This window comes from Crocodylus siamensis, chromosome 7 (assembly GCF_052110815.1).
Source record: "Crocodylus siamensis isolate JL-2025a chromosome 7, ASM5211081v1, whole genome shotgun sequence".
Classification (NCBI taxonomy): domain Eukaryota; kingdom Metazoa; phylum Chordata; order Crocodylia; family Crocodylidae; genus Crocodylus; species Crocodylus siamensis.
In genome coordinates, this window is record NC_143401.1 from 57,995,965 (window position 1) to 58,016,109 (window position 20,145).

General features: G+C 41.0%; 1 protein-coding gene across 5 annotated transcripts in view; it reads right to left on the bottom strand.

Annotated features, from left to right (window-relative positions):
* The window catches only part of P4HA1 (prolyl 4-hydroxylase subunit alpha 1), a 58,418-nt gene that overhangs the window by 14,476 nt on the left and 23,797 nt on the right, over positions 1-20,145 (bottom strand). For 3 of the 5 annotated variants that reach the window (XM_090058461.1, XM_090058459.1, XM_090058460.1), the window contains 5 exons: positions 19,841-19,978; positions 16,937-17,176; positions 9,642-9,844; positions 8,788-8,964; positions 6,357-6,427 (listed from right to left, as the gene is read on the bottom strand). In XM_090058461.1, coding sequence (XP_089914587.1) covers positions 6,357-6,427; positions 8,788-8,964; positions 9,642-9,844; positions 16,937-17,176; positions 19,841-19,978 — 829 coding nt within the window. Of the gene's footprint in view, positions 1-5,235; positions 5,307-6,356; positions 6,428-8,787; positions 8,965-9,641; positions 9,845-16,936; positions 17,177-19,840; positions 19,979-20,145 lie in introns of all 5 variants that reach the window. The other 2 variants (XM_090058464.1, XM_090058463.1) reach the window with 1 other exon arrangement.

Sequence of the window (20,145 nt, forward strand, 5' to 3'; positions counted from 1 at the left end):
TTAAAACTCATCCTGTTCTCATCCACCCACCCCTGTAACCTGTCTAGGTCCGATTGCAGCCTATTCCTCCCTTCCAGCGTGCCCACTTCTCCCCATATCTCAGTGTCGTCTGCGAATTTGAACAGGGTGCTTTTTACCCCCTCGTCCAAGTCACTGATGAAGATGTTGAACAGTGGGGGCCAAGGACTGAGCCCTGCGGGACCCCACTGCCCACATCCCTCCAGGTCAAAAATGACCCATCCACGACCACTCTCTGGGTGCAGCTCTTCAGCCAACTAGTGACTCATCTGACTGTGTAGGTGTCGACACCACAGTCCCCCAGTTTTTAATGAGCTTACCCAGGACTGAGGTAAGACTGACTGGCCTATAGTTTCCTGGGTCCTCCTTCCTCCCTTTTTTGAACATGGGACCCATATTGGCCCCTTTCCAATCCTCTGGTACCACACCAGAGCATCACGAGTGCTCGTACAGCCATGCCAGGGGTCCTGCAATGACCTCTGCTAATTCCCTCAGCACTCTGGGGTGGAGATGGTCAGGACCTGCTGACTTGAATACATCTAGCCCCTCCAGAAGTTCCCCGACTAGATCCTCACTGACTCTAGACCTGGGTGTGCCTCCCCTGGGACCTATGGGGGTCCCAGTGGGGGTGGGGGGTGACCCGGCTCCCTGCTCAGAAAAATGCCTCCCATCAGAGGCACTCAATTATTTCCACAATTAGATGGTTTATTGCTGTTTTTGAAGATCATTTCTGTAATCTAATATTTACAAAGAAATTGTTAAATAGGTTAGCTGTGCTGTCTGGTGCGATGACCAGATTTCCTAGTGTGTCCTGCAGAGGCCCCATATTACCCGGTACCTTCTTTTTACCCCCTATGTATTTAAAAAAGGACTTCTTATTGTCCTTGATCTAGGTAGCTAGTCCCAGTTCCATGTCCGCCTTGGTCTTCTTGACCGCCCCTCTACGGCCCCAAGCAACTGAGGTATAGTCCTCCCTGGTGATGGCCCCTCCCTTCCATTGGGTGTACGCCTCCTTTTTAACTAGGAGATGTTCCTGTATGCTTTTGGTGAGCCATGGGGGCTTTTGCACATAAAGAATTTCCTGCAGAGAAGCAATTCACAGTAGGACTTTCAATCTGCCCTTCGCCAAATACTGTGAACCTTACTGCACCATCCATTTATGCTCAAGTGTAGTTCTCCATAAAAATCAGTTTATGGAAATTATTTCATTTTTCATGGCTGTCACCAAAGCAGCCATCTATATGGCAGCTAATGCATGTAAAGACAGTGCTTCCCCCATTTCTCTATCACCACCCTTCTTTAACACATGCCTAAAGATGTTTTTTCTACTGGATAACAATCCCAATTTGAAAACTGTGCTCAATTATATTAGATGAGTAATCTGATGTCAACAAAGACCCCATAACCCAAACCTTGTTCCCTGGGTAGAAAAAAAATCTCACAAAATAATTATGTCCTGGGGGAAGCCACATGCCTTCTATCATTTTAGTTTAAAATGTAATCCTAGAAGAGATAATGAAATGTAACACATCATTTCATTTAGACCATTTCAAAAAGCAGAGATTTCTAGAGATTGCTTGAAGCATTCAGAATTCCATTAATCTTCACTGCAGAAATCAAATTAACTGTGGACCTCCCCCCTCCAGAATCCTTTGGAAATCTACTAACACAATATGAAACATATCTAAATCAAGAATTCTTCCCAACTTTGTAAACAAAAAAAATAGTTTACAAAGGGTTTGACGTCTATGTTGGCACACCTTTGCTGTTTTCCCACCTTGAATCCTTAAACATCTGGGAACCAGACGGCTGATTTTACATAAATTACTAATGAATAATCAAATGTCAGCTAGATAGTTCCCCTTCTTCAGAATTTCTGACATATTTCTTGTGCTACTGAAGTTCTTTATTACATAAAGCTGTCATTGGCTTTGTCTCCATCCATAGGAATCTCATCTTTTAGGGCATATGTAAAAATGGCTATAAAACTCTTTTCCTAGGGAGGCAACAGTAATTAAAATAAAAGTACAGATGAATATTCCTGAAGCAGAAAACACTTATATTAGATGTTATGGCTTTAACTGGATGCCTGTTTACAAGCAGTGTCAGATTGACTGGATTTATTCTGGGACTGCCCACAAAGTCTGTTGATCTACTTTACACTGTTGGCTATATGCCTCCTTTTATACAGCCTGCCACGTAGTGCACAGTGTGTAGTAGTCTCAAAATAGAGGAATGCTGTAATTTAGAAGTACATTTACTAGGAAAGAATGCTTGGAGAAGAGAAAGCAGTCTATTAAAAAAAACCCAAAAATAAGGCATGCAATTTTTGGTTCAGTAGCAATGATTTATCTGGAATTCAAAGCATCTTAGCCTCCCATCAGAGGCGCTCAATTATTTCCACAATTAGATGGTTTATTGCTATCTTTGAAGATGATTTCTGTAATCTAATATTTAACAATTCATACTTTCTAATGTAGTTTGGTTTTAATTCTTCCCCTAGATTAAGACATATTTACTCTTTCTCTCCCTCCATCCACCCCTATTGTTTTTATTATCCAGCTTTACAGAATTGAGTTGCCTCCTTTCTCTTCAAATTGTTAACTTGCTATGCAGTTGACACACAGGAATGAAAAAGTGAAGCAATTACTTTAAACAAAATATCTAATCTATTCACCCACTAATTCCTCTTCATCAGCCTGCAACAGCAATTGCCGCCTCCTACCCTCACTTGTTCTTTCCTGATAAGCCTTGTAGCTCATCACACATTGGAGCAGAGACTAACAAAATTAAACACTAGCTAATTAAATAAATAATTACATCCTGATGATTTTAGGAATGACTTAGGCATGTTCCTGAATGTATAAGTCCCAGGGTGCTCTAGTTATGACACCTCTGTTGATGCCCAAACTCTTACATATTTAAAATTGCTTTAACTGGAAAAGAAAATAATAGCCATTGCATTTTGACTTTGCTGAACAGTGTGTATGATTTATTTATGTTCCCCTTCTATTCTATCAGATTGTTCCTAACACAAGATAAAACATGGTTAGCTATAAAAGCTTAAAGGAGAAATGCCAATTATAAGTGCAAGTATTTAGCCACTTCTCAGCTATTCACCAATTGGACTGTTTGTGTAAGGAAGGCAAATAAGATTTGGATTCAACTGTATGCACACAGATTTTTTTAAATAAATAAAAGTTCTAAAATATTGACTGACAACGTATTAACTTAATACAATTACTTTCTAAATATGGCATTTTGGATTCATCTAAAAAGTACTCAGAAAAAAAATATTAAGTAAACAAAGTACTGATAACATATGTGGTGCTGTAGGAGAAACTGAAACAGTCCTTTTCCCAAAAGTTTTACAATACAAAAAGTTCTAAGTCATCTGATTAAAGAACAAAGTCATTCTTTATGTATACAAGCTTTCAATTTAAAAAAAGCCACACAGGTCACTGGTACAGGAAACCAAGAGCCCTAACCACATGTTCAAATTCAAGCTGGATAGAAACCAGCTATAGAGTTGTTACACATTTTCAAACTAACTTTGTAGCTGGTTGCCCTTTTTCAATAGGTGGATAGACATTTTAATGATAATTACTTTGTATATGTGGCTGATCTAAATTTATTGCACAATTTGCCAGTTAATTGCATAATGCATGATGTAATGTGTAGCAGGGCCCTAAGGCATCACAATCATGTAGCACACATAACCCGGCACAGCATAACCTTGGTGTAAATCCTCACACAGAAACTAAAGGCAAAGACATGCTGCAGAAGGTAAGAAAAAGGAGAGATTATATAATATATTCTAATAAAGTACACAAAGTACACTAGAAATCTTAATAGGAGCTCTTTGAACTGTTTATAAAATCAATGTAAATTAGTAATTCAAGTCACATCTACCAACTTCCAATTATGATTTGTCAAACATTAAGTTTGCTAAAAGAGAGGATCTCTCCACACAGATTAGCTGACCTTGTCACAAAGTAATTTTGGAAATTGAAGGCAACATTTCTAAAAACTCTTTCTGTAAAATCCTGGGTTTCTTGTTTAGCTACCAAAACTCCAGCAATAAGTTCAGGCCAGACATGAATGGTTTTGAGATGCAATGCCAGTCGTGCAAAAAAATTCAAAATATAACATGCAACGTTATGCAAGAAGCAAAATGTCCTAAAGTATTGTGGACATGACCAGTTAAGGTTGTGGGGTTTTTTTGTTTTGTTTTTTTGTTTTCACAAATATTCCTTCTTCTCCACTAATCACCCCTCTAGTTAACATGCTGAGGGTCACTTTATACATTTGCCAAAAAGCTGGACTCTGAATCTCATGCCACAAAGATGCATAAATTGGTGGGGAACAAACATTAGTATTCTTGGTTCAATACGTAAAATTAGCTTTGAACATATAAAAAAATTTGTGCATAAAATACCATAACTAGCTACATTACATACTAAGAGTTAGGTTTCTTAAATTGTGTCATTCTTGTTGCCTTCTAGTTTTATATAGGTTTTAAGAAACATCAAAACATCTAACTAAAAAAAAAAATATTTTTGTGGTGGAAAATATTTTAAGTTTTAACAATTTAGATTTTAGGGAGTCAATTAATATTTTCCCCTTTTTAAAGTGCAAGTCAAATGTTGAACTAAGAAGTAGGACAGAACTTCTGGAATGGCATTCTTCCAATGAACAGTGTCAGATGTTACACAGAGTGAATGAACAATGATTGTTTTAGTGCAATGTTAAATAAAACAAAACAAACAAACAATCAAAGAAATTTTGACTGCAAATTTTCAAGGTGCCTGACTTACGCTCCTGCTCTGATTCACTACTACAAAACCTAAACCCATAATTTTAAACATGTATAAATAAGTGCATAATGGCACAAATATGACAAAGGTAGTCTTCTCTGAATTTTAGAGAAAGCAGGACCCTTTAAATTGCTTTAAGATTTATTTTTTTTAGCATGTTAGAATGTATTAACCAGGTCATGCAGATAGAAAAGCAGAAAGTTAGCTTACAGAAATAAAATATTTCCATTTAAGCAGCCCCAGTTATAGGCCAGTTTATCTCCACACAGGAGTAAATATAAGAAAAATATATTTGAAAAATCCTTTCTTATCCCACTTTTACAGCTGGAAGATTAAACAATTCAGCCACACAAGAGATTCCCTAAGCGTTAGATATACCTTTGTAACACATTCCCCTTACCTCTTAGAGACTCTGTAATGTGCTGTGGTCAGTTTCCCAGTCTCAGGGTCATGTACAGTAGCCCGGCTCAGCTACAAAAAGAGAAAGGACAAGGGCTTACCACCCTAGTAGTAGGCTCTTTTGGTCAAGCCACAGGTGATTAGAAGGGTTCCGATTGGTCTGGATGGTATGCAATGCTCTTATATCAGCAGCAACATTTAGAAGGGCAACAGTAGCTACAGCTGCCATTTCCAAATTAAGAATTGCATGGACTAATTTGGTTAGATTGTCCTTTCACTTTTCTTTTCTTTTTTTTTTTAAACTAGAGACTTTCTGCAAACAGTTTATGATGCTGAGTTTCACAGAAAAATCCTCAGTATCCAGAAGTTTAATGTTCTTTCTTCATTTTCGTATAGCTTTTTGCTTCATAAACAAAAACACATAAGAAAACCCCCTAGCCCTTGTATAGGTTGCTTCTATAATTTCTTTTTTCAAGTGCAAATAATAAAATTTGTTTTCTGCAACTTGGTTCAAACACAGGAGGACTACAGTCCAAAAACTGAGCTTAGGAAAGTGGAGAGCACTTAGAAGCCTGTTAACATCTCTTTTTTGCCAAGTCTGAGTCAGCAGGAGACAAAAAAAGCCAGACATGAAGATTATCTTGGACAATGATATTTTGTAATATGATTAATGAACTAATGTTTCTGTGTGCCAATGTAATTGTCAGGCACAATAATGCGACTCTGTGACAGCTCTTGTAAGTGCAAGGAACCTTCACAAACAGTTGGCCAGAATTTGCAAGGCAGGAGATGACAATTTGTTTGTTGCCAGACAGTGGGGATAGGGAGCACAGAGACCATTTCTGTTGAGGTTTGTACCTCTGAAAAGTTAAAGAAACTTCCTTTTTATGTACTTCTATTTTAAAAGGGCACATAAAAAAGGCAAAAAAACAGAACTTCTAGTTTGAGGAAAAGACTGAAAAACTCAGCAGTACCAGCCTGTTACCATAGCTGTACATCAAAAAAAGAGATGGGTTAGAAAGTGAAACTTCTTTCTATCCCACCTTTTTTTTTATTCCCCTGAACGAGCAGAGTACGAGCACTCATGACAGGCCTAGAATGTCCAGTGTAGAAGTCTCTTACCTTTTGCTAATTCTGTAATGTGCCGTCTCCAAGACTCCTGTTATGGGGTTTGAAATGGTGGCTCGCCTCAGCTGTGAAGCGAACCAATCAGAATAATTGCATTACAAAGTAAATATTGCATCACATCAATCCGACCATTCAGAATCCTACGGGGGGAGGAGAGGGAGGGGGAAGATGCCGCACAAGCCATGCACTTGATCCAGTCATTTTCCAGTGTTGTGTTGTGAAGGACTCGTTGCAAAAAAAATTAAAAAAAGAAAGAGTGGGAGCCTCAAACACTGATAAGTGCTTTCAGAGCCTTACAGAAGATAGAGTAAATGATTTTTCCTTGAAGCAATACTCCAGAATTTCTGGGGAACAAGTATTGTTGTTTGAGTAAAAAAAATACTCATAACTTTTTAATTCCTTTATACTCTGAGTGACAGCTGCTGAAAGTTGCAAGTCTTCAAAATACATACCGTATGAGAATTACTTTGTTATTAGCTATGTATATTGCACATCCAGAATGAGCTTTAGGGTTGTATACCATTTGAGTGAAAAAGGAAGATATAGGAAAGTTCTACCTAAGAGTCTGAAACTCTCATGTATAACAGATGAATTAAACAAAGTTCTTCTGACACTGTTAAAGAAGTTTCTCTCCCAACCTGTTTCAGAGAGCAGACATGCTGGCTACACCAGCCAGTGTCTTCTGAAGTGGCTCGCTGATGGGCACTCAAAAACAAATAGAACAAAACAACATTTTTGTGCAACACCACTCTATGGCTTCCTTTCTCTCACTGAATCACTGGATTTCTGCAAGCCAACAGTTACTTGCTTCCATCTGCTCTACATGTGAATAGTCGATGCTTGTCAATGTTGAAGCATATTCATATTAATAGCTGCATTGTAACTGACTGAAAAACAATGTCAAGAAGTGTTGTTTAAATCCACTAGCAGTTTAGCTCCATCTCTGAATTTTCAGTCATCTTTATAGTAAAAGGATTTCCATCTATTTCACAAAGAACAGGCTTAAGCAACAGTCCAAGGAGGATTTCACCAGTGCTTTCTACAATTAATGACTAAGTTGCTTTGCTGCATCGTGATTTACTATGATTTTATATTAAAAGGGGAAAGAAAATTGTGCACAAACTGGGATCCAATTCTCAGATGTCTGATATGATTGATGTGGGAAGCATAAGCAGGAAGAGCCATTTTAGGTGCAAGTTATATGATATTTGTAATCAATTTCATTATAGTGTGGAGCCTTACTTCATGAGCATAGTGTTTGCTGATATGGAGGCTTACTTTTTAGTTCATGCTGGCTAAACCTTAGTAGTTAAAGATAATTGTTCTTGATCTACTCGTGGGTAGCACCCCTCTCTTCCCGTGTTTAAAGGCACCTGATTGGTTGCATTTCTTTTAGGTATTTTTGATGCATTCTCTCATTACATCTATCCTTCCTTTGGTTTGTTTTTCAAGGCAGAATCTATTTAGCATAAAGAAAATGTTGAGTAGATGATGTTCTGTCTGCAACTTGTCTCAGTTTCTGGCAAGTTGAACAAAAATTGGATTTATTTATGGAGAAACTGAGGGAAAAAAATATTGTGCTACATAAACTGACTTTCTATCCAGCAAACATACTAATTTTTTTCTTTCTCCAGATGCTGGAGATGCCCAAGTGACTTCTACTTCTATATCCATGTGGCTAACAGACTGTTATTTGGGTTTTCCTAGACACCTTGAGAACTCAGCCTATCCCATGTTATTTCACATTCAGAAAATGCTGTTTGGAATTCCATTTTTGAAATGGGACTGGTGGACAGAGATGAAGGATGGGAAGTTTGAGGACTATGTTAGTTATGAAACAGTGACTTACACTACTTTCACCCCCAACTGAACTTTAACTTCAAATTGTAAGACTGATGACTGGCCCAAATCTGAGCCCGATGCATTCAAGTCAGTTTCAGATGTCAAATGTGGTACATTGAGAGTCTGGTACCCAGAAGCATGGAATGGTAACTTCAAAATGGCTTCTCCCTACAAGCTGTCACTTGCGTCGATATACAGAGAAGTAAGTAGAAATTAGAGTAAGTGGTGGCATGCTGAGGAAAGCTGTTGACAGTACAAGAAAATTAATACTGTGGATGTTGCAGAGTTCTCCATAATGGCATCTATAACAAATCTTGTCCATCAGAACATTCCAATTCTGCCAAAAAAGGGTTGCCATTGCCTGAATAAAGATTCTAAATGTAAGGCTTTTTCAACTTTCCACTGTCACTTTTGAAGGATGTCACTGAAAGCCATGCAGAGAAAAAGCTGTCATGTGTGCATTATTGCTATCCAGAGTTAACTGTGAAAGTACCAAAGTAAGAGGTGGGATAGCTCAACTCATCTACGCAGAACAAAGATGATATTTAAGTTTCCAAAAGGAATAGAATATGAAGCATGTTACCCTTGGTTTGGCTAGTTCTTTCACAGTTGCAATCTCTTCATCAGATATTATATCAAGGAACCGAACAATCCTAGGTCTGTCCCACTCATCTTCCTGTTTGACAGGGCCCAGGATGTATCTAGGATTCCCATTTCCATCATAATAGCGGCAGAAGAGGCTTTTCTGTCTCTTAGGAGTCTGAAAGGAAGGTGAGGCAGAATAAATAATCTTGTAATTTTCCCTGAATGAGATTAATCTGAATAAGCCATAATGACCTTCAAAGACAAGAAAAGTCTCTCTAATAGAACAAAAACAATACTCTTTCATTATTTCCCTTAAGAGTCACTTGTGCATTACCAGTTGAGATTATTCAAAAAGCCATGCTTTCAGCAAATGACTGCTGTTTGCAGATATAATATTGAAAAAAATACGAAGAAAAACCCAAACAGAACAAAGCAAAAAAAGTACTTTTACATTACAGTTAAATTATAGCTGTCTAAAGCTGACCAACAGTTAATGTCATCCAATGCTGTTATGCAACACCCTTACTTGACTCTAATTCATTTACTGATATCAAATCATTTCAAACTGGATTAGTTAGCAATGTGGGCTGCACTCTAGGGTAGGGTCCAAGGAGCAGAAGCTGGAGGAGGAAAGGGCTGCCTGGAGCCCTGGTGGCTGCTGCAGCCAGAGGGAAGGAGCAGCAGCTGAGTGGGAGCCCAGGGGCCACAGCACAGGCCCTGCTATAGCTCATCCTTGCCACCTGTTCAGTATCTCTTATTACTGAAATATGGGCTACACTAATATTTCTAAATTAGAATCATACAACTGATTTCGTAGATTTAAAAAGACGTAAAGAAATTACTCCACTTTACCATTTTGACACCCTCCCCACGACACAGCTTTTCGTATTTCCTTCTCTCTGGCAGGTAATCTTTGGCCCGCCCCTTTTTTTTATTCTTCAATTCTACATCAGTCTGGTTATCTGCTTCAGTCGTGGACTTATTTGCTTCTTTTTCTTTTGACATGATATACTCAAAATATTTCAGATTACCATTTGCTCTCTGATGTTCAGGATCTAGCAAAGAAGAAAATATAGAAATGTTCACTATTTGTAGGGATCAACTTGAAGGAGTTTACCTATGAAGGCAGACTTTAAGAAAGAAAACTATTCATTCTTGGACAGAACTTAGACAGAGGATGGGTAAGGGAAAGTTTAGCTTAAGTCAGGGATGTTCAGCAACAGCTCGCAAGCCAAATCTAGCGCATAGGGCCATGTCATTTGGTTTTCTATTGCTGTTCCCCTGCTGTCAAATTTCTGGACCTGTGGGGAGGCCCACGGGCCTGACAACCAGGGATCCTGGTTTTCCCTGTTTAAAAATCACAGATTCTCTGATTAAAAACCCCCAAATCTAAGTGAAACACCACTCTATTTATTATAGGTATCATTTGAACACAATGCTTTATTGATATATTTACAATTTTAAAGCAATTTGGAAGCCGACCAATGCCTCAATCACTATAATAAATAAATTCTAAATACCTAAAAATTTTGGTGTTTGATTTTGAGTTATGGAAATCAGAGCTCTCCCTGCTCCCTTTGCTCACCAGGACACTGGTCCAGCTGTGCCTGTCCTCTCCACCCCACAATGCTTTGCGGTGCTGACCAGCCCTGATATACTGGTGTCTTGCTCAGGCCATTGCCCCTCACTCCCCAACCACAGCCCCCTGGCTTCTCCTAGTCCTGTGTAGAGGGAGCCAGCTGCCAGGGCTAGGGGGACAAGAGACCTGGGTCTGCAGCTCCCTGCCCCACCAGCAGCACCTGAGCCCTGGCTGCTGCTCATGGAAAGTAGTGGCTGCTGCAGCCAGAGTGGAGCACAGAGCCTGGATCCCCCTTCCCCGCAGATGGCACAGCTGGTATGGAGGTGGGGGGTGTGGCCTTCAGGCCGCAGGCTCCCCACCCTGCTGCCCTCTCCCTCTGAGGCCTCCAGAACTCTGTGTTGCCACCCATACTGCTGCTGGGCGGGTGGGGGTGCCTCACCACTGTGGCGCAGGGCTCCCAGTGTTGGCACTGAGCTTCCCCACCCCCTCTGCCCTGCCATGCTGGGTCCTGCCTGCTGCACTGCAGAGACCCTGAGGGGATCGCAGCAGCGTGAGGAGCCTCAAGCCCACAGCCACCCCTGCCTTGTATACTAATCTAGGGGGCATGGGCCCCTCACGTCCCCCACAGAAATACGTGCAGTGGCAAGGAACCGCCCCCCCCGACAAACTGCCCACGGCTCCCCCCTGCTCATGCCTTGCAGCCATGCATTCCCACCCTGACTTCAGGCCCCAGACCTAGCACACTGCACCAGCTGGGCAACACCCCCAGCCCTGGCCAACTCCCTCCCTCACTATGAGAGCCTCAATCCCTCCCTACACCCTGACTTACCTGCGGGGAGCTGCAAGAGCTGCCTGGATGCTATGTGCATGTGTGCATACACATGCATGTGGTACCCCTTGCCTGTTCTCCCTCCTCCTGCTTCCCCAGTCCCTTGCAGGATTGACCTCTGCTAGCTTGCAAGGGGAAATCCACCATTCCCCTGTTTTTTTCTCTTTTAAAAGAGAAAATCCACATTTTAACATGGCAAACAGAAAACCTGGATCCCTGCTGATTAGAGGTGTGCGAAGTGGGCCATATTCGATTCAGATTCGGCCCGATTTGGGGGTCAGTGATTTCATTTGTTGATTCAGATCACTGTCCCGATTCGATATGACCAAATCTGAATCTGAAGATTTGATTCCGATTCGGAGAATCAGCAATTCGGCCATAGACACAGCTTTACATGTTTTTTCTACATACCTTGAGGTACCAGGCGCAGTTTGTGAATGCTGAAATGACGGGGTGGATAGAGTGTCCCACAGGAGCACACCCTCCCCAGAAGTGCTTCTGGTCCACTTCCAGATCTGCCACCAAGCGTGCTAGGGACCACCCCCCATGGGACACTCCATCTGCCCCACCACCTCAGCTTTCATAAGCCACCTGGTACCTTGAGGTATATAAAAAAAGCCATGTAGCTGTGTCTATGTCCAAATCATCAAATCTCTCCGATTCAATTCAGAGAGATTAACAGGTCTCCTGATTCGTTCTGGATATTTGGCCACTGAATCGGGCCGAATCTTCGCCAGATAGAATCAGCGACCGAAGCTTCACACAGCCCTACTTCTGATAGCACCTGGATCCCTGATGATACCACACCAATGCACCTTGGCACTCAGAGATAGCCCAGTTTCAATCCAGGCACACTGGAGCCCTGATCCAGCCCTAATTTAGCCTGCAGACTGGCCCCGCACCACTCATCTGACCCATGGCGATAAAAGGTTGAGCACCATTGGCTTAAGCCAGCAGAATCCCGAAACTGGAGAATGGAAGAAATACAATTCAGCACATACTGACAAATAAATTCATAGGTGAGAATACCTGGAAGATTATAGAGAGAAACGAGCATGTCATGTGTAAAACACACTACAAGGTTCCAACAGAAAAATCAACAGGGAGAAGACTGAGACAATGAAGGGTGAAAGTTCACCGAGATATGTCAAACAAAACTGCTAGCTTAGGAACTGGCTACATAGTTCTCCCACTAGCTAAAAAAGGTTCTCAGTTAGCTACCACTGTGTAAGATGTTAAAATTAATACAAAACCAGTTAAATCGGGTTGTTTTACAAGTGGCATAAACTATGACCACAGGAGCCTGGCAGGAGCGAGCTCTGAACCCAGTGCCAAGGATGTCCAAGACAACTGGAAACCTCCATCCTGCTGTGCAGCCATTATCCACCTTTACAGGCACAGAGAACCAGCAGGTCCTCAAGTATGCCTGTTCTGCTGTTGGGACCCTCAGGAGTTTGCACCATGCTTGGTCTGGGACCTCACCTAAGATCAGTTCACCAGGGGAAGTACAAGACTCAAGATGACATAGCTCTCAGGGTCACTGGAAACACACAAGCCTCTCCACCACAACAAGGTTATGGTCCAAGAAGAGCATGTTAAAAGAGGTCACGCGCAGGCCTCTGCCAGGGATGTTAACATCTCCCATAAACCAAGTCCTGTGGTGACAGACAAGTGGTGGTGGGGACAGGAACAGTGATTTGTGGGAGTCCCTAGTCACAAATCTGCACGTAGGTGGTGATCGTGTGATGGTCATTTTGCACCAAGACCAATACAGCAGCTGCAGCTATGACTGAGCAGTCCTCTTTAGGATCCCCTCTTCTCACCCTGAATATGGAAGACGCTAGAAAAGACAGCCTATTTTTTGGGTGTCTCATGCCCCCTGGCTGAACTGCTGCATCCAGTGGGATCGCTCTACTTGTAGTCAAAACCAACAAAATAAAATACTGAAGTTTGTCACATGGAATGTCTGCACTCTCATGCAGTCCCCAAACAGCGAGTGTCCTGAAAGAACCACCACAGTAGCTAGGAACTTGCAAGATATGACATCAATATTGCTGCCCTACATGAGATCCGCTGGGCAGATGAAGGCCAGCTTCACCTTTTTTTGGAAAGGAAAGTCACCTGAAGAGAGATGCATTCATGGGGTTGGGCTTTGCCATCAAGAACAAGATTGTCAGCCAGCTTTCAGACCTCCCTGTGGGCATTAACAAATAAATGCCTTATGACTCTCCACTTCAAGCTCAGTAACAACCAATATACTACGATCATCAATGCATACACCCTCACACCTGACGAAGTAGTCAACAAGGAACAGTTCTACTGTGATCTTGATGCAATCCTGGCTGCCACTGCCAAGGAAGACAAACTCATCCTCACAGGTGACTTCAATGCAAGAGTTAGGCAACACTCTGAACTCTGGAGTGGCACCATTGGGAAAGAGAGGGTAGAGAAATTCACCTCCAATGGTATCCTCCTCCTCAGCAAATGTGTAGAGCACAACTTGCTGATCACAAATCCCATCTTCAGACAGAGTTTCAAATATAAGACCACTTGGAAACATCCACACTTCAATCACTGGTACCTTCTTGACTATATTATTGTCAGAGCCTGTGACTGTACCAACATCCACATCACTCAAGTCCTGAGAAGTGCAGATGACTGCTGGTCGATCACTGTTTAGTCAGATCAATCATGGACATGCAGCTTGAACCACAACACTGTAAACAACTGAAAGGATAACAGAAGAGATTTAACATAAAGGTACTCCAAGAACAAGCTAGATGCAAGGCTCTTCAGCAACGCCTTACTGAGGGCTCTCTGACCTACCTGATGACATCCAAGACATCCAGACACACTGGGAAGAGGTTAAGAACATTATTTACAAGGCATGCAGTGAATCAACTGGATACTCCACCTGCCATCACCAAGATTGGTTTAATTAAAACAATGAGCAAATTCTAGCACTTATCCATCAGAAGACAGCTACGCTCTGCAGATGGCGAAATGAACCCTCCAACCAGCAAAAATGAGGGCTACAGGACATCAAGAACCAATGGTGGCAAGCGAAGGCCATGGAGATCCAGAGTTCTGCTGACCAACAAGACATGAGATGCTTCTTTCAAGCAATAAAGGCCATCCACAGGCCATATTCCAATGGCTCAAACGCACTGCGATCCCAGGCTGGCTCCACCCTTCTCAGGGACAATGTGTATCCATCAAGCCACACTGGAAGGAGCACTTCAAGACTCAACTGTGAATTTGAGGTCTCAGCTACCACCATCGAGTCCATCCTTCAACACCCAGTAATAGAACCTCTTGCTAATCCCCCATCCTTCAAGGAAGTCTGGCGTGCCATTGCTCAGACGAAGAACAATAAGGTGCCAGGCGCATATGACATCCCTGCAAAGGTCTTCAAAGCTGGTGGAACAGCACTAGTGCAAATATTTCACTAACTTCTTATCAAAATATGGGTTAACAAGGAAGTCCCACCTGGCTTAAAGAATGCCAACACTGTGACCGCATTAAAGAAAGGAGACAAGTCACTGTGTGGGAACTACTGAGGCATTGCCTTCCTCTCCGATTCCTGGAAGATTCTTACTTGCATCCTTCCGAATTGCCTCCTCCCCCTTGCTGAAGATGTCCTTCCAGAATCCCAGTGTGGCTTTAGACTATCTCAGGGTACCATCAACATGATTTTTGTTGCATGGCAGATCCAGAAGAAGCATAGAGAGCAACACCAAGAGCTGTTTATGTCATTCATTGGCCTAACCAAGGCCTCTGACACCATCAATCATGAAGTCTTATGGAAAGTACTGGTTTGGTTAGGTTTGGTTGTCCACTGAAGTTCATTGGTGTGTTCAGGCTACTCCATGACAGAATGACTGCCACAGTCCTTTGCAGTAGATCAGAGGAAGACCCATTTACCACCTATACTGGTGCCAAGCAGGGCTGTGTCATTGCCCCAACCCTTTTTTCCATCTATCTTGCTGTGATTTTGATTCTCATCCATGACCACCTTCCTCCTGGAATTGGGGTTCGGTATCAAACGAAAGGTCAGCTTTTCAACCTATGGCACCTTCATAGCAGAACAAAAGTTACCAAGACTGGCATCACGAACCTTCAGTACGCTGATGACTTATCTGCACACACACCAAGACCAATCTGCAGTCCAATTTTTCTCAGGTGCCTCTCTCCCTTAACATTGGGAAGACCAAGTTGCTCCATCAGCCTTTCCCAGCACAAGTTGCCCACCTCCCCCCACAAATTACCACTGGTGAAGAACCCCTGAAAAACGCTGAGCATTTCCCATACCTTGGCAGTCACCTCTCCCAGTCAGTCTTGATGCAAAAAATGAACATAGGATTTGCTGTGCCAGGAAATCTTTTGGAAAGCTGCTTCGTCATGTATTTGCTGACTGAGATCTGCAGATGGAAACTAAGATCCTGGTCTACGATGCAGTGGTTATCCTCACAGTCCTCTACGAGTGTGAGATGTGGATGACATATCGAAGCCACCTGGAATGGTTCCATCAGCATTGCCTCAGGAAGATCCTTTGCATTAGATGGGAAGACCACTGCACCAATGCCATATCCTCTCTGCAGCTAACATAAGCAGCAGTGAGGCAAAGAGCATGAAACATCAACTCCGCTGGACTGGCCACTGTGTGAGGATGGCTGGCGCTCGTCTCCCAAAGCAATTTCTCTTTTCTCAACTTAGTCATGGTAAGAGGACCCACGGAGGATAGAGGAAATGCTACAAGGACACCCTGAAAGCATATCTTAAGAAGGTTGGCATCAACCTTACAAATTGGGAAGTGCTAGCTGGTAACAAACAGGTCTCAAAGGCACTGCACCATACATCAAGCTACAGCCCACTTTGAAGAGAACTGTCTTGCTCAGGAAGCTGAGAAATGGCAGAGGAAGAAAAGCACACAGCATCCTGGCTAACAGTTGTTGCCTCCCCCAAGGCACCACTTATATCTGTGGAAAAGCTTGCAGAGCACAGATTGGACGCCTCACCACCTTAAAACTCACCAGTAATCCCCTGCCCCCCTCAGACATCCTTGTATCAAGTGATAGCCGATGCAAGTGGCATAAATGCTTACATATACTGTTCCATATCACTAAGATTCTATATTTTCTTAGTTGCTTTGTATCTAGCATGCTCAGTTTGCAACTGGATATTGGCTCTCCAAAAAATATATATATATACATATTTTTTCTCCCTGACTCATGCATCATTAATGAGAAAAACCTGCGTTTTGACAGTTTAACAATTTGGTCGATGTGCAAGCAGGAAAACAATTTGTTTATGAGAGACTAAGATAAATTAACTGGAAAGCCAACAGGAACAAGACAGTAAAACTAATTTAGGCAATAAATAAAGATGACAACTGAATATAGTGTTCAGATACTATAGTGCTAAGAGTCATCAATACCAAAACCAGAAAGAATGCACAGAAGAGCAAACATGAAGCAGGTTGTAATTTGACAGTATTTTAAAACAGAACTACAGGATTATTAGTTATTTCTGATAGCAGCTTGGTTAATTTTTTAATTAAAAATAAAATCATTGCATCAAATTAAAACAGCCAATGAACTACTCCATTTTTAAAAGGTGCACAATTTGGCTACACAATGGTAAAATGCAAAATAAAATAAAATAAAGAATATGCAAATTAATGAATCTGAGAAATTCCTTTCTAGCTTTATAATCTAGTGCATGCATTTCTTAACTTACCTAATTCAAGAAGCCGCTTGGTCAGCATCATTGCTTTGTCTAGGTCCCCTTGCTGATACACAGCATAACTCAAATAGTCTAGAACAGAGGTTTTTTCAACAGCAGACACCTCTCCATCATCTAGCTGTTTCAGAGCCTGTTCCATCCAGAGCTCTGTATGATAGTAATCAGCCTCGGTATACGCTATCCTCCCCAATTCAAAGCAGTCTCCTGCTGTTAAAAAGGATTTGTGCTTCACACCTGGAGAATGCAAGAAATGGACATGACAATATTATGAATCAATTTACAGAACACACACCAACAATCAGTTGTCACATTCTTAATCTTCATTATGCATCCATCTTCCCTTTGTAATAAACATTCATCGAGTTTGGTAACATTTTATTTTAATAGTCACTAGCAATCGTAATTTTTTTTTAAGAATGATAGATGACATTAAACATGAGTGAAATTAACCCAAGCATAGCATTTCTTTTCTAATGACTACAGTTTTAGAAACTATAAGCAACCAGAGTCTGGAATAGGTTGTCCCATATACAGTTTGTTATTTCTTTTAAAACATTATTTGGACACACCTCACTAGTAAAGGACAAGTTAGTGAGGGTGGAAGAGAAACAAGGGTATAAATCAGTAGCTGCACAGCTGCTAAGGATTTTGAGGAAATTCATTTTTAGAAACAGTCTAGAAGGCCTCACTTTGAAAGCTTTTAATTACATAAATCTTGGTAAGTAAATTACAGATTGCTACTTTTGCCACTGTAATTTACAGACCATTAAAAATCCAATTGTATCTTGCAAAAAGTATATTAGAGGCATGAACAGTGAATAAAGGAAATAATGCAGAGATGACATCTTATCAAGTAAGAGCTTTTACTTTCACACTTACAATTTTGTTCCCAGTTATGTCAGAGTTTTTTATTCTACAGAGTATTAACACTGGCTTGGGCCCAGGGTTGGTACTAATGCCTCAAGGCTGTGTTTTGTTAGAGTTTTCCGGGGAAGACAAGCTGCAGGAAACTGTGACTTAAGTTTGCTGCATCTACACAAACTCTTTCAGGGATGTCAGAATAACAATGTTGTGCTCACTATTTCTTAATAAGCCATGCCTTTAATTGGAGCTCTAGTCTTCATAAAGAGGTGAAACCATGTTCAGAGGAACAAGGCATAACAGAAAGGCTGCTGGAAGCCCACCCCACTTATTCTCTTTCAAAAGGGAGCAGCTTTAGGTCTGTTACAATTAAGTTGTACTGTAATGCAGGTCTGATTTGGATGCATCCTATCCATGTCCTCTGAACATGGTTTCACCTCTTTATGAAGACTAGAGCTCCAATTAAAGGCATGGCTTATTAAGAAATTGTGAGCACAACATTGTTATTCTTACATCCCTGAAAGAGTTTGTGTAGATGCAGCGAACTTAAGTCACAGTGTCCTGCAGCTTGTCTTCCCTGGAAACCTCAATAGTTACCATGCACAGATGAGAACAAAATGTAAAGGAGATTTAAACATGCATCAATAAGAAAGTTTATACAATAACCATACAACAATGATAATTAATAATTGTATGTGTGATCTTGCAATGAAAATTATGCTGTATAACCAGCCAAAGTAGCTGACCAGTACAAAGAGAAAAGCCTGAAATGGAGGAGATTCAAGAGTAGAAAAGTCAGTTGAACTGGAGACAACAGAAAAAGAAGAAAGAATAAACCCAAGACCAAGTTAATAAAAAGATGACCAAGATAGATAACACTACATATTTAGTGTTCTGAGTGGTCTAGGCTCTCTTAGCTCTGGAGGTCAAGAATGTTAATTTTAGAATAAAAATAGAAATAATCAATGAACAAGACAGGTTTGCTGATGTCACTATCAAAATGATGCTGTCAGAAATCAGGATTATACAATTTCTATAATACTTATTTTCAAAACTGACAATAAAATATGGCCAATATTCACTAAGACAAAAATAAAGTAAAAACAGTTCCTATCTGTTGATGAATAGTGATCAAACTACAGGGTTTAAAAAAAATTTTTTTAAATCAAATTGTTAGGTCTTGCTAGAATAACTGAGACCTGAAAACAAAAGTAAACTTCACAAACTATAAGGCACATTTTGCCTCATTTTAAGACACGGAACAGAATGTGTGCTTGGGAAAAATATACATAATTTTCTAGTGATGACTTCCCATATGGATTGATAACACATTTTACAAGACAGAAAACTGGCATAGCTAACACACTCTCCTTGCATTATGTTTCCCAGAGACAAACTGCTTTTTTGCAGACAAAACTGTTAAGTATTATTTAAGCTAGACCTGTACAAGTGCAAATGATTTTGTATGTTTTTCTCTCAAACCCAATTTCTTGTTTCTAAAGTTTATACATAATGTAGACTCAGGTAAACCTGTCACAAATCTGTTTAAAGCTCATGACAGGAGTTCCCCACTCCTCCCAATATTCATTCTACTGTGAACTTAAAAATACAGTTCAACAGTGCAACTTATTGATCACAACAGCCATTGGGAAAGAAAAAACAAAAACACAACAACAACAAAAACTATAAGAGGGAAGAAGAGGGGTGTTTAAACTAAAACTGGCATTTTTAAACTTTACTATTTTTTTTCAAAAATGATCCAGGGAAGCAGTGGTCAGGGCATGCACTGTTTTACCAGGTAGCCTTAAAACCTGCTCCAAACACTCTTTGGTACAGGAGGCCAACACCACACTGCTTTATATAATAAGAGATTAACTGAAGTTTAGGAAAAGGGGCTTCCTCCTGCCTCTCTTTGTAATAGTATGCTAGGCATTTAACAGACAAGTGCGAAGGAAACATCCCTCAAAGGGTGTACAATACAAATAACATGGAATAACTTCAGAATTATTTTTCAGAATTAGTGCAGGTGCCTCTTACCTGGAAGATTTCCCCTTGAAAGGGTGTCTGTATCCAAATTGTATGTGTCCTGGAGTCTTAGGAGAGCTTTGGCAGCACCAGTCTGATCTTCATCATTAGGGAAATACTGGCGCTGGATAGTCATATTGGAGATAAAGCCTTAGGAGAAAAAGAACATGATGGGAAAAAGCATCCAAGAGGTCTAGCTATGCTTCAGGGTTTACATCAAAAACAGTTTATATGAATAAAACTGCTTCCTAGTTACTGGAGGAAAGCTAATTCCATAGCAGAACATTTGGGGGACACTGAAGAAACAGTACCCTGTT